Here is a 13,959-nt window from a genome sequence, read left to right as displayed (position 1 = left end):
AAATTTCAACAGTTCATTTCAGTCATCTTTTCATTACTGAAGGTGTTAGTGTTTAATGAGATAAACATAACTACTAAAGCGATAAGCATTACTAGCCAAGTACTACTTGTGTTTGTGATCTATACAACAACTAACCCTAACAAAATTATTTATAAGCGTGTAACTCAATCAGGATTGCTCACTGCCATTTGTTGGAAACTGAAAGACCAGCAGAAACCCAGTGCATATTTGATTGAGTGAAACTAACCTTAATGGTGTATTGTGTACTGAGCTCAATATGACAATGTGACAGTGAATGACGCTATGTTTTAAATGAGATCTACAACCGAGCACAATCTCTAATGTCAGATCAATAGACAGAGTCATGGGTAAACGATTGAGGATTTGGAAACACAAGGATGAACAGGACAGTCTTAGTTTGAGGGGTAGAGGTACAACAACATCGTGGCATTGTTTTCCTGTTGTGTCTTCAGATTAATTAGGGCTGGTTCACTCATTTCTTTTAGTTCAAACAACATTAGTACAGCTGTAAGCTGATTATGTAACTTAAGCACAGAGTCTCTTCCATCATGACTGAACAGTTTTAGACACGACCCACACTTGAGTGATTGTGGTCTATGTTGATGAAATCAATTAAAATATAACTAAACATTTAAAATAAAGCATACAAATAATAATAATAATAATAATAGCATAGCAACTGATACAATACATTAAAGTTACATATGAAGCAGTTACCCACGTGATGTGATTCACCCCTATTACGATGCAGTGCAATCCGATTTCAATTTTGATAATGCAAATATGTTAGAATTGATGAACTGTGATACAAATTCCAGCTTTTTTTCTTTGCACATTTTAACATCGCATCATTGTTGTTGATGCACCAATGCAAATAGGTGAATCTTACCATCCTTTATATATATACACACACACACACACACACACACACACACACACACACACACACACACACACACACACACACAATTATATTATATCAATGACATGAAACACCAATTTGAAAGGACAGTTAAAAGGATAGTTCACCCAAAAATGAAAATTCTGTCATTAATTACTCACCCTCGTGTAGTTTCAAACACGCAAGACCTTTGCTTATCTTCAGAACACAATATTTATGATGAATTCCGAGAGCTCTCTGACCCTCCCATACACAGCAAGCATTCTACCACAATCAAGGTCCAGAAACGCAGAAATGACATTGGTAAAATAATCCATGTGACATCAGGGGTTCAACTGTGATTTTATCAAGGTACGAGAATACTTTTTGTGCGCAAAGAAAACAAAAATAACGACTTTATTCAGAAATCATTCTCCTCCCTTGGAGAGTATCCACTGAACGCAAACACAGATACGTTGTCTATGTTATTTATGCTTTGATCTGAACGAAAACAATGTATTCGCGTACATACGTTGTTTACATATTTGATACTCTCCAAAATAATGCTATAGGGTCACAGGGAAGTGACAAATTGTTGCATAAAGTCTTCTTTTTCTTTTCTTTGCGAAAAAAAAAAAGCATGTAAATGCTTTGTAGAATTAGTTGAACCCTGATGTCACATGGACTTTTTTTTACTAATGACCTTGCTACATTTCTGGACCTTAACTGTGGTAGTACACTTGCTGTCAATGGGAGGGTCAAAAACCTTTCAGAATTCATCAAAAAATATCTTAATTTGTTTTATGAAGATGAACAAAGATCTTACGGGTTTAGAACGACACAAGGGGGAGTAATTAAAGGAGCTATGTGGAGGTTTTTTACTTAAAAAAATCTTTAAGATAGAGTTTTCATTTGTACATGTATGAGCCAACCATGATGTAAAAAAAAGAATGACACCTCGACTGTCCACCATGGTTGCCTCTATCAGCCTGTAGGCTCAATTGTGTGTGGAGGAGTCGGGCCCGAATTGGCGCGAAAATTCACAAAATGTGACGTCATGCGCGTTCTCGTCTACTTGGGCTTACAACCGTACGGCACACCAGCCATTATAGTAAGCAGCGGCAATAGTGTTTTCAAATGGACACAATTCAGACATCCACGGACACTACTCGTAAAAAAAAAAAAAAAAGAGCGTGCGCACTGAGAACGAGCATGAGACTGGCTGCAGTTCCTCTAATGGCCACTGGTGTCAGTAACGGTTAGAAATTTCAGAACCTACGCAATGCTCCTTTAATGGCAGCATTTAAATTTTTTGGGTGAACTATCCTTTTAACTGTCCTTTCAAATTAGTGTTATTTTAAAAGTAGTGCATTGGATACCAGTTGGCATTTATATCACTATGCATAATGTCTATCATATTTGCATTGGTATTTTGTATTTATTTATTTACAACCCGAATTCCGGAAAAGTTGGGACGTTTTTTAAATTTTAATAAAATGAAAACTAAAGGAATTTCAAATCACATGAGCCAATATTTTATTCACAATAGAACATAGATAACGTAACAAATGTTTAAACTGAGAAATTTTACACTTTTATCCACTTAATTAGCTCATTTAAAATTTAATGCCTGCTACAGGTCTCAAAAAAGTTGGCACGGGGGCAACAAATGGCTAAAAAAGCAAGCAGTTTTGAAAAGATTCAGCTGGGAGAACATCTAGTGATTAATTAAGTTAATTGATATCAGGTCTGTAACATGATTAGCTATAAAAGCTTTGTCTTAGAGAAGCAGAGTCTCTCAGAAGTAAAGATGGGCAGAGGCTCTCCAATCTGTGAAAGACTGCGTAAAAAAATTTTGGAAAACTTTAAAAACAATGTTCCTCAACGTCAAATTGCAAAGGCTTTGCAAATCTCATCATCTACAGTGCATAACATCATCAAAAGATTCAGAGAAACTGGAGAAATCTCTGTGCGTAAGGGACAAGGCCGGAGACCTTTATTGGATGCGTGTGGTCTTCGGGCTCTCAGACGACACTGCATCACTCATCGGCATGATTGTGTCAATGACATTACTAAATGGGCCCAGGAATACTTTCAGAAACCACTGTCGGTAAACACAATCCGCCGTGCCATCAGCAGATGCCAACTAAAGCATGGTCCAGAAGCGCAGTCGTGTCCTGTGGGCCAAGGCTCATTTAAAATGGACTATTTCAAAGTGGAATAGTGTTTTATGGTCAGAAGAGTCCAAATTTGACATTCTTGTTGGAAATCACGGACGCCGTGTCCTCCGGGCTAAAGAGGAGGGAGACCTTCCAGCATGTTATCAGCGTTCAGTTAAAAAGCCAGCATCTCTGATGGTATGGGGGTGCATAAGTGCATACGGTATGGGCAGCTTGCATGTTTTGGAAGGCTCTGTGAATGCTGAAAGGTATATAAAGGTTTTAGAGCAACATATGCTTCCCTCCAAACAACGTCTATTTCAGGGAAGGCCTTGTTTATTTCAGCAGGACAATGCAAAACCACATACTGCAGCTATAACAACAGCATGGCTTCGTCGTAGAAGAGTCCGGGTGCTAACCTGGCCTGCCTGCAGTCCAGATCTTTCACCTATAGAGAACATTTGGCGCATCATTAAACGAAAAATACGTCAAAGACGACCACGAACTCTTCAGCAGCTGGAAATCTATATAAGGCAAGAATGGGACCAAATTCCAACAGCAAAACTCCAGCAACTCATAGCCTCAATGCCCAGACGTCTTCAAACTGTTTTGAAAAGAAAAGGAGATGCTACACCATGGTAAACATGCCCCGTCCCAACTATTTTGAGACATGTAGCAGAACTCAAAATTGAAATGAGCTCATTTTGTGCATAAAATTGTAAACCTTCTCAGTTTAAACATTTGCTATGTTATCTATGTTCTATTGTGAATAAAATATTGGCTCATGTGATTTGAAAGTCTTTTAGTTTTCATTTTATTAAAATTTAAAAAACGTCCCAACTTTTCCGGAATTCGGGTTGTATATCTAATTATTAGTAGATGCAATATAAATCAATTTTTTTACATTAACAACATAATTTTCATTTTTTTGGGTGAACTATCCCTTTAATACAGTGGGGTTTAACTATGTTTTTAAACATCAAATTATGGATTTACTAATTAACTGTTTTTCATACTAAATTCTTTTCAAATACAACATATTTTAAAGTAACACTCATTCACTGTTCTCTAAAGAATTCCAGTATTTTATTTATTGAAATCTAAATAAAAATTAAAACAGGCAAAACATGAATGAATGAATGAATGAATGAATGAATGAATGAATGAATGAATGAATGAATGAATGAATGAATGAATTCTGTTTGTGTCATTCAACCACTTTTTGACATTTTTTGTCATGTTTACTAAAAGGAAATCAGATGCTAAGAAGTGCATCTGCTAAACAGCCTAAATCGGGTGTAAATTCAAATACGGGATATCATGCAGATTTGAGTTCTCACCTCTGTATAAGCTTGAGTGACTTGTTCATATAGTGTCTGATGGTGATGAATGGCCAATTCTAGATCCTGCATCTCTGACGGGAGCCCGCCCTCACTGCACATCTTACACCACGCTTCCACACCAGACAGAAACTGCACAGACACAGGCCATTAGAAACTACAACACCATGGCCACCAGTGTTTTAAACAGCATTTGCATGTTCTGAGAGCTACAGATGATAAATAAGAAATCAGGCACCTGCTCGGATTTCTGATGGAAGACAGCTGACATGGCGAGGATGGTGCTGCGTTCATCGAGAGCAGCGGCGAAGCTCTTCCACTCCTGATCGAGTTGAGTGCTGATCTGTTTGATCTGCTGAGATGCGTAGTGACCCGCCTCCGACAGCCGCAATGCCACCGACATGATGCGGTTTATGTTCACATATGCATTCTGGGAAACATGAGATCAGACAGCATCTTAACATTAACAAACATTGCAGAAGAGCATGTCATATAAACTAGAGTGAATCCAACTTCAGAGTATTTTAAACACAATAAATCACTGGAGGTTGTATGTTACAGTGTGCATGTCATTAAAATAAGCAATTTAAAATAAAGTTTTTTTTCCATTTGAATATACTTTCAAATTAAATGTATTCCTGTGATCAAAGCTGACTTTTCAGTATCATCATTACTCCAGACAAAGAACAGCATTTACTTAAACTAGAAATCTTTTCTAACAATAAAAGTCTTTACTTTCACTTTTTATCAATTAAACGTAAAAAAATATAAATTCCTTAAAAAAAGAAAGAAAAAAAAGTATGGTTACGCTTTTTGTAAGGTGTCCTTTTAACAGTGTAATTATACATTTTAGTACTGAGTAATATTAATTAACTACATGTACTTAATATAAGGTTAGGGTTAGGATTAGGGTTTGTTTTAGGGTTACTTGCATGTACTTATGCATTATTAATTGTTATTATATTAGCAAGTGCATGCAACATGGGACACTTTTAAATAAAAACAATTACAATTAAAGTGTTACCAGAAGTTCTTTTATGTGTATATTGTTACAAAAGATGTATATTTTAAATGATGACAATTCAGCTTTGCATCACAGAAATAAATTGCAATATTTCACAATATTACCGTTTTTTCTGTATTTTTTATTAAATAAAAACATTAAAGATATTTTTTCTTAAACTTTTTAATGACAGTGTGCACATAGCTTCAAACCCCTCTCATCCAATTAGAATTTATAGTCTGAACTATAGACATTCAAATGCGTTAATAACAAAAGAGCAAGCCTTTCATTTAACCTGATCAGATTAATGACACTGTGAACACAAACACACTCATATTGGAATCACAGCTTAATGAGGCATAAAACAACAGTCATGCTGGGATAAAGGAGGGGGGGGTGAATGAGCAGCGTGAGTGTGTTTGGGAGGTTGATTAAAGTGGTAGGAGGAATCCTGGCTAGCTGAGCAGAGGACAGCTCTCTGAACGAGGAGCTTCACGACATACTGTGAGCATCAGAGAACCAATCAGGCTGAATAAACTGCATACAGGCTGGTAGACCACCTTTGCTATGATTGTGGGAAACTGGTGGACCAGCTCAGCCACCCTCCTGAATGGACAGTTAACTCAACTCAAAAAAAATGTATTTACACGCCCTAGTGTTGTTTCAAACCCATAAGATTTTTATTCACCTTTGAACCACAGATAATGTTATTTTTAATATTCTCTCATCACTTTTGTCCATCCATTGAAAATTCACACAACCAAAAAGCTTTGAAATGTTCATATAAACAATGTAAATGCAACCCATATGAATGAAACTGTTTATAATCCTTCTTTAAAAGAGACACAATAGTACGACAGCGTTTTAGTGCCATGTTACTTTTTTTTTAAATCTAAGGTTAGGAGATTAAAGTCGCAATATTTTGAGAATAAAGTCAAAATATTACGATAATAAAGTCTAAATATTACGAGAATGAAGTCCAAATGTTTTGAGAATAAAGTTGAAATACTACGAGAATAAAGTTGAAATGTTTCAAGAATAAAGTCGAAATATTACGTGAAATAAATATGTCATGTTTGTTATGTCTTTCATTATTTGTAGTGCGCAATGCAGCAACCCACTAGCAATTATGCTATTGGCACAATAGCTTTGTGCTTTTGGTAGGCCTACTTTTAATGTCTCAGCTTTCAAAATCAGTTTTATAGTGAAACACAAATGATGTGTTTTACAAGAATGTGTTTTTCAAGCTCTTTAATGATCAGAAATTATAGCCTACTGTTTTCTTTGAAAAAATGCAAAAATTCCAAATTTGTAAAAATTCCACCACCTACTCCGTAAAAATGTCAGTGGCGTCTGTAGGCTATAACATATAAGGGACTATTCACAAGCTGTTTTATTTTTGGTATAATACAGTAAACGATTGGACATAACATTTAGCATCTTTCATTCATTATTTGTATCACGCCAGCCACTCAGTAATCACAATAATTTTGTGCTGTGTTGCTTTTAATATAACACAGCTCAGCTTTCTAATTCTGTCAGTTTTATCGCGGAATACAAATTATAAATGTGTTTTTTCTCTTTATTTCAAGTTTATAGCAAGATAAATGTGAAGAAACATCGGAAGGCATGACAAAACAGTATAGCTTAATTTATAATGAAAATAATGTCTCTTTGTAATCAGAAAGACTCACGTGCCACTTTAACCGAAGCGAATACAGCAATCTGTCATGCCACATTAAAGAGCAGGAAACTTATTTTAATATATTGTGTGAATTTCGCAAAAAAATATCTCCCAGTGCTCCCAATCTGGGCCATTTGCATGTGCAAAAAGCTAGAATATACTCTCAAAATATTATGACTTCAATCTTAGATTTCAATTTATTCTCAAAACATTTAGACTTTATTCTTGTAATATTTCGACTTTATCCTCAAAACATTTTTGGCACTATCATACACCCGGCACAATGCGAAGCAAGGCGCAGCACAAGTGTGTTTGCTAGTTTCAGTCCGGCACCGTTCGCATTTTCCCGTCCAGGGCCACGTCGTTTAATTAGCAAATGCATTTGCGCCCATTCGTGCGCCCATGTGCGTGCTGGTCTAAAAAAGAGGTGTGATCAGGCGCATTGCTATTTAAGGGAGCTGAAAATAGACTGTGCCATAGACCAACTCAAACCTGGTCTAAAGTCTACAGTCAATGTTTTTTCTTTGTTATTTAAAGAATGTACACGCTGCTTATTAAACACAGGGACGCACAGCAGCACACAAATATGAAAAAATGATGACAGAATATTTTTTTCACCGAACTATCCCTTTAAACAGTATGAACGACACACTCTTGTAATAATTCTTAAGTAGTGTATTTTATGATTGAGAGAATTGGCGATTTGGTAGAAATACATATTCACTGAACATTAAGTTAAAAGACTTCCACTAGCATCAGCATGACATACCATGGAGTTCATGGCAAAGTGGTTGTGTTGAGTCTGAAGCTCCATAGCATGCTGGTAGCTCACGCCGATCTCTGTGTGGCTCTGAAGAAACAATTCCTTATTGTGACTGATCCAGTCAAACATCTACAGAGAGACGAGAACACAAGGTCATTACATACAATCCTGCACCATTCTTTTATGAAGTTTACATACCACCACAGTTGGGGGTTTGTTATGAACCTGACAGCATGCATAATTAATAAAACACACACACACTAACACACGACAGGCTAAGAACAGATAACAGAATGACAAGTGTACAAATCTTAACCATTTTGTTTCAACAGACGATAAGGAATCCATTTAGATAAGAGTGTTTTAGTTTTAGTAGGAAAATTAAGGATTATTTTGTACAATCAGCAGGGTTTGCTGTATTGTCATGACAGGCCGTCTAATTTAGATTAATCCACCTGTTGATAATGTGCTGCGCTAAAGCACAGATGTCAGTTGTAGGACCTTTTAAAGGATTATGCTGTCTAGAACATTCATCTAGCAACACAATCTGCATCATAAATGGTTTTATGCCAATGTCAGAGTTTGCCATTCCCACCGGTGACATCATATAAGCTACATACAGTTGCAAGAAAAAGTACGTGATCCCTTTAAGGTTTACCATTATTAGTAGTAGTAATTTTAGCATTATTTTATTTTATTTTATTTCTGCCATTAAAGATAGAAGAAAGTGACATTCAGCCAAGTATGGTGACCCATACTCAGAATTTGTGCTCTGCATTTAACCCATCCGAAATGCACACACACAGAGCAGTGAACACACACACACACTGTGAACACACACCCGGAGCAGTGGGCAGCCATTTATGCTGCGGCGCCCGGGGAGCAGTTGGGGGTTCGATGCCTTGCTCAAGGGCATCTAAGTCATGGTATTGAAGGTGGAGAGAGAACTGTACATGCACTCCCGCCACCCACAATTCCTGCCGGCCCGGGACTCGAACTCACAACCTTTTGATTGGGAGTCCGACGCTCTAACCATTAGGCCACGACTTCCCTTCCCATATAGACTAAGACTAATTTATGCAGAAAATTCTAAATTCTAAAAGCTGTCTTCTACAATAGTTCTTTTACCTGGAGCCCAAACAATAAGACAACCACATTTTATTTCCAATTAATGCACAAATCCATTCTAAATCTTATACTGTTGCAACGGTACATACTTTACACATCAAAGCTTTATGCATTGCATTAATTAATTCATAAGTATTATTTAATTAATAGATGGAAATGCACCGTAATGAATAATAAACAAATATGCAAATACCAAAGTCATTAAAATTCTGTCCACATGTTTCACCGCCATGGCCTCCACTGAGTTATAAACAATGTATCCTCCAATACCGAATAACTGTCCTAAATAAATATTTAATTAGATTTTGAACTTGTAATCAAGATAAGAGCTGAGAGACAGCATAATTGATCATGTATTTGACTGCCGGCATTCTTATTACATTAAATGGCCGCTTTAATCTAATAGGTCTGAGCTCGATCTAAGAGAGGTTGGACAGAGGTATTAATTAGCATAATGACTGCTCGCTCTTAGCCTTTTGACACAAGGAGGCCTGGCACATTGACAGACAAATGATATTCAATCATGTTCACCGGCGATGAGTGGAAGGTTGTGTGTGGGAGATAAAAATAACCTCAACACAAAGCACTTATATGTACTCAGCATCAGACGGGCCCCTGTGAGCGGCCCCTCCGGCCCTTCACCTTATCTCTGAACGTTAATCTCAAACTCACTGCTATCATGAAGTGGGTGGAGTTAGTGTGAGGTCACACTTTTAACCCTATAAAGCCTACAATTTCATGCTAATTTCTAAGGCCTCTACATTATCAACATGATCAGAACTTTTCTGGAAATATTGTTGCCCAAAATCTGCTACGTTTTCTGTCGTCTGATTGATTAAATTGTTTTAGCAAAAAAAAAAAAAAAGGCGTTTCAGTATATTTTTAAAATGTCCCCCTTTAGACATTTGTCTCGTGGCTGTGAAATCTTCAATGATTTTTATAAAGTGAATATAAGAACAACTTTTATACTGTTATAATATCTCAAACTGAATACTTACAGCAATTTTTTTTTATTGAATCTGAGTATAAAATATTATACATCAAGCTTTTAAAGGAATGCTGTTTCATTCATCGCATTATATGTTTTGGCCCTCACAATAAAAACAAATAAATCTAAGCATTTGAATATCATCTTTTTAAGACAAATTACTGGTACATATAGAGTGACAACTGTTATTTATATCCATTGTATCAGCAACAAAACTGAGTTTGCATCATATGTCAGTTTCATTACAAAGACAAACTAAATTCATTGGGGAAAAAAGTGAAATAAACCAGTTTTGGGTGGCAACACATGCCTTAGCATAACTGTATCTTTCCCCTTATGCAGTTTCACTACTAGTTATTTATTTATTTATATATTTAATCACTCACTCACTTACCCACTGAATTACTTATTCACTCACCCACTCACTGATTTACACAGTAAACAGCCATAATTTTGTCAACTCATACCAAGTTAAACCAGTGCTCACTTACCTTCTCGGCATCTTGTTCAAACAATCGGAGCTGAAAACACTGATCCAGCTTCAGTTTTCTTAGATGCCACATCTGGTGCAGGTGCTGTCTGGTGCTGTGGAGTTTATCCAGCAGACTGGCGATCTTGGGAACCACACTCTGGAAGTCGGCACTTCCTGAAATACAGTTCCTCCCTGAGAAGCCATCACTGGAGCGGATGCACTGCAAGAGCCTCTGGCCCTCATGGTCCAGCTCTTCCACAGGAGCCTTCATCACCTTCTTCTTCAGCTGAGTGTGCTCATCAATGAGTCTCCGGGAGCCTTCCACATCCACCGGGAACTCTTTCTTAGCCAGCATCTCCTGCAGATCTTCCAGGCGGGAGAGAAGGTGAATGGCGCTGGCCAGGAACTCCTCGAGAGCGACACGGAGCTCAATCCATTCCTCATGATTATATTCCAGAGATCCCTCAAAGTCCTCTGTTAACTGAGACGGGTCCACGAGTTTGGTCAACCCCTCCACGGATACCATGCTAGTCTGTAAGCCAGAAGGTAGAAACAGACATGTCAGTTTAAGCTGAAGGTAAGGACAGTCTGCCTGTTGTTTGATGTGAGCAATAAATGAATTATAAAAGTCTGCAGTATGTTCACTAAGAGAGAAAAGGGATCAAAGGGCTAGACAGTTACTCAATAACTGCATTTGTACCTCAAAAGTGAACTTGGCACTGCCAAAGTTGGTCTTCTGTTTCTGCCAGAAGTTGTCTGGTTTGATGATGAGAGCTACGCAGATCTCAGCTGGAAACGCTTCCTGCAGGGTCTTCAGTAATGGCTTTATCAGGTCCCACTTAGAGCCACGCATATCAATAATCACAGTGAAACCCCTCTTACACACGTCCTCACTGAATCAGACAGAGAAGCAGAAATGTTCAATAATGTACTAGAAGGAATGCAACAATTAAGAAGAAATCATTAGTCTATTAAAATATTGAATAAATTAAACTCTTAAATTAATAATAAGTTAATAATAATTATAAATAATAAGTAAATAATTATAACCAGAAAACAATATGTAAATAATAATAATAATAATTATTATTATTATTGTTGTTTATATTAGTGTTGTTGTTTTTGTAACAGCTGGACATATCAGACACATTATTGTTTGTTACATTTAACAAATAACCCAACACCCCATAACCAACAGGCCAACAATGGGATTCTGTGGGACTATCTACCGAATGCCAAACAACCCCAAAAGGGCAGAACAGACTCCTTATTTCCACAGTAACCAGATAACCTTTACATGAGCTACATGAGTTGCAACACAATTACATGAGTTTTGATTCTGTCACTTCTTACAAAACAAAGTCACTTTAACAAGCCGATCTTGCTCTAATGTGTTAGTACTGTAAGAAAGTACAAAGCAAGTATAGGTAGTTGCTACTGCCAACATGAGTCGATATGGTTCTGTGAGTATTTAATACATACTGCTGTTGTAAAAATAGCATTTCAAATAACCCCATGGCAGATCTATACAGGTGGAGCTGGGGAAGGTGGAGGGTTTCAGAGGAACTCTAATGAACGCTAACCAGCCATTTAAAAGTAAATCAGTAAGCTCATTAGCTGTGTATGAAACATGAACCAATCAGCTTATGCCAAGTAGCAACCCATCAGCCTGCGCCATTTAGAGTTTAACGCAGCAAAAAGACTTTCAAATAGAAAAATAGTAACCTCAAACACAAATAGACTGTGTCTGCAAAATCTGTTTGCCCAATATCAGATGGGGCCCAGTGATTCCCTGAGGCCTACTTATTGCTTAGGTTTTGATATTTTCCGCTCATGTATATTTATAGTTTTAAGCCTTTATAAAAGAATTTGGAACTGATAATGACATGATTATGAAAACTTTGAAATGGTCTTGAAATCTTTTCAAATGCTAAATGTTGTCTTCTATGAGCTTCTTATACAAAATGCTGAGAGTGTGGGCCACTTTTGATCAGTTTTCCTGTCTGACTCATATTAAATGAGTCACTTGACCCAGAGAAAAGGACAATCACAGAGAGCAAGAGAGAGAGAGGAGTGAGTGTGTACAGGAGTACTAGTGTGTCCTTCAGATCATAAAGTGCTGCACATTTGGCCTCTTTATTGCATTTAAGCCACTTTGGTTCTTGCATTCCCATGTAAATGCTATCACTCAGAATCTCTTCAACAAAATATCATCTAGGAACACAACAGTGTGATTTGTTTGGACACCATTTAAAACGTTCCTCGAGGGTTTGTTCTCATCAGCTTAAGCGGAAACAGCACGGCTTCTATTTCTGGCTCATGCTTTTTGAAGTAGCGCTCAGAGATTGGAAGATAAAAATAACTCACCAGTGCTTCAATGACGGTAAAATTAACAACACAAAGATTTCCGTATGCCTCAATGAGGAAATAAAGATGACAGAAAGTCGGTAAAACACTGTGTTTAGGAACTACATAATCGCACACATAAACCTCTTTCGGTTCCTGCCATTCTGAGGTCTGTGTGGGAATCAAGTCAAAAACAACAGCCGTAAATTTTAAACACTTTACTCCTGCGATGGGATGAACTTCTGCCAAAGCCACACTGTCGACTTTGTGTTGAGTAATTCAATAGCTGGACATAAACACTTAACACCGCCTCCAGTCTTCATCCCATACAAACTAACTCAAGAAAAACAAAGAACTTCACATTCACCAAATGCCATCACAGACCTCTTCATCTTTTGTTTTATTTTTCAGTCACACTTTATATTAAGTGGTCTTAACTACTATAGATTTACATCAGAAATAAGTACAATGTACTTGTGTTCATATTATACTGTAAAAAACTTTTGTTGCTATTGAGGTGGGATACGGGTAAGGTTAGGGACAGATTTGGTGGTATGGGAAGGTTTAAGGGTGGGTTAAGGTGAAAGTGATGGGTCAACAGTGATAATATAAAAACAAGTAATTACAGAAATCAATTATATGCAAGCATTTAAAAAAAAAAGAAGTATAATGTAGAGCACAAGATGAATACATTTATGATGCCTTTTGTCTTTTTGAAGCTTTAAAGTATGCCTACATTCTCTTAAAAAATCTATTTTTGTTCTCCAGTCAGTCATGCCGACATCATGGTGAGCAAACGATGAACGAATACTCATTTTAAGGCCAACATGAACGCAGACAAGAATCAAAAGTGCGTGTCACAAACACTATATTATATGCCAGTGCAGGACGCACAGTGCATGAATCATAGCCTGAAGGGGGTTAGCAAGCTGACTCAATAACATTGATTTCCCCTCTTCACCAAACCAGCAGCCTGCACTGCTTTACGCTGATCCATCTGACACTGATGATGCAAGCGCTGCTCCCGAGTGGAAATCGAACTGGGCCGGGACTGTGTCTACTGTGATATTTATACACCCATAATGGACGTGGATGACTTGTTCTGCTTTGCTGATGAGGATATATTTTGGTTGACAGATTGGAAGGTCCAGTTAATGCAAAGGGATCCTATACTA

General features: G+C 37.3%; 1 protein-coding gene across 2 annotated transcripts in view; it reads right to left on the bottom strand.

Annotated features, from left to right (window-relative positions):
- LOC132094846 (kalirin-like) overlaps nucleotides 1-13,959 on the bottom strand; it is a 214,968-nt gene that overhangs the window by 127,801 nt on the left and 73,208 nt on the right. For both annotated transcript variants that reach the window (XM_059499476.1, XM_059499477.1), the window contains exons 4-8: nucleotides 11,139-11,331; nucleotides 10,458-10,970; nucleotides 7,857-7,979; nucleotides 4,639-4,830; nucleotides 4,401-4,532 (exon numbers count right to left, since the gene is read on the bottom strand). In XM_059499476.1, coding sequence (XP_059355459.1) covers nucleotides 4,401-4,532; nucleotides 4,639-4,830; nucleotides 7,857-7,979; nucleotides 10,458-10,970; nucleotides 11,139-11,331 — 1,153 coding nt within the window. The remainder of the gene's footprint in view (nucleotides 1-4,400; nucleotides 4,533-4,638; nucleotides 4,831-7,856; nucleotides 7,980-10,457; nucleotides 10,971-11,138; nucleotides 11,332-13,959) is intronic.

Source organism: Carassius carassius, chromosome 19, assembly GCF_963082965.1.
Source record: "Carassius carassius chromosome 19, fCarCar2.1, whole genome shotgun sequence".
NCBI classification, from domain to species: Eukaryota; Metazoa; Chordata; class Actinopteri; order Cypriniformes; family Cyprinidae; genus Carassius; species Carassius carassius.
The sequence above is the reverse complement of the archived record's forward strand: the minus strand, read 5'-3'. Positions and strand labels throughout refer to the sequence as shown.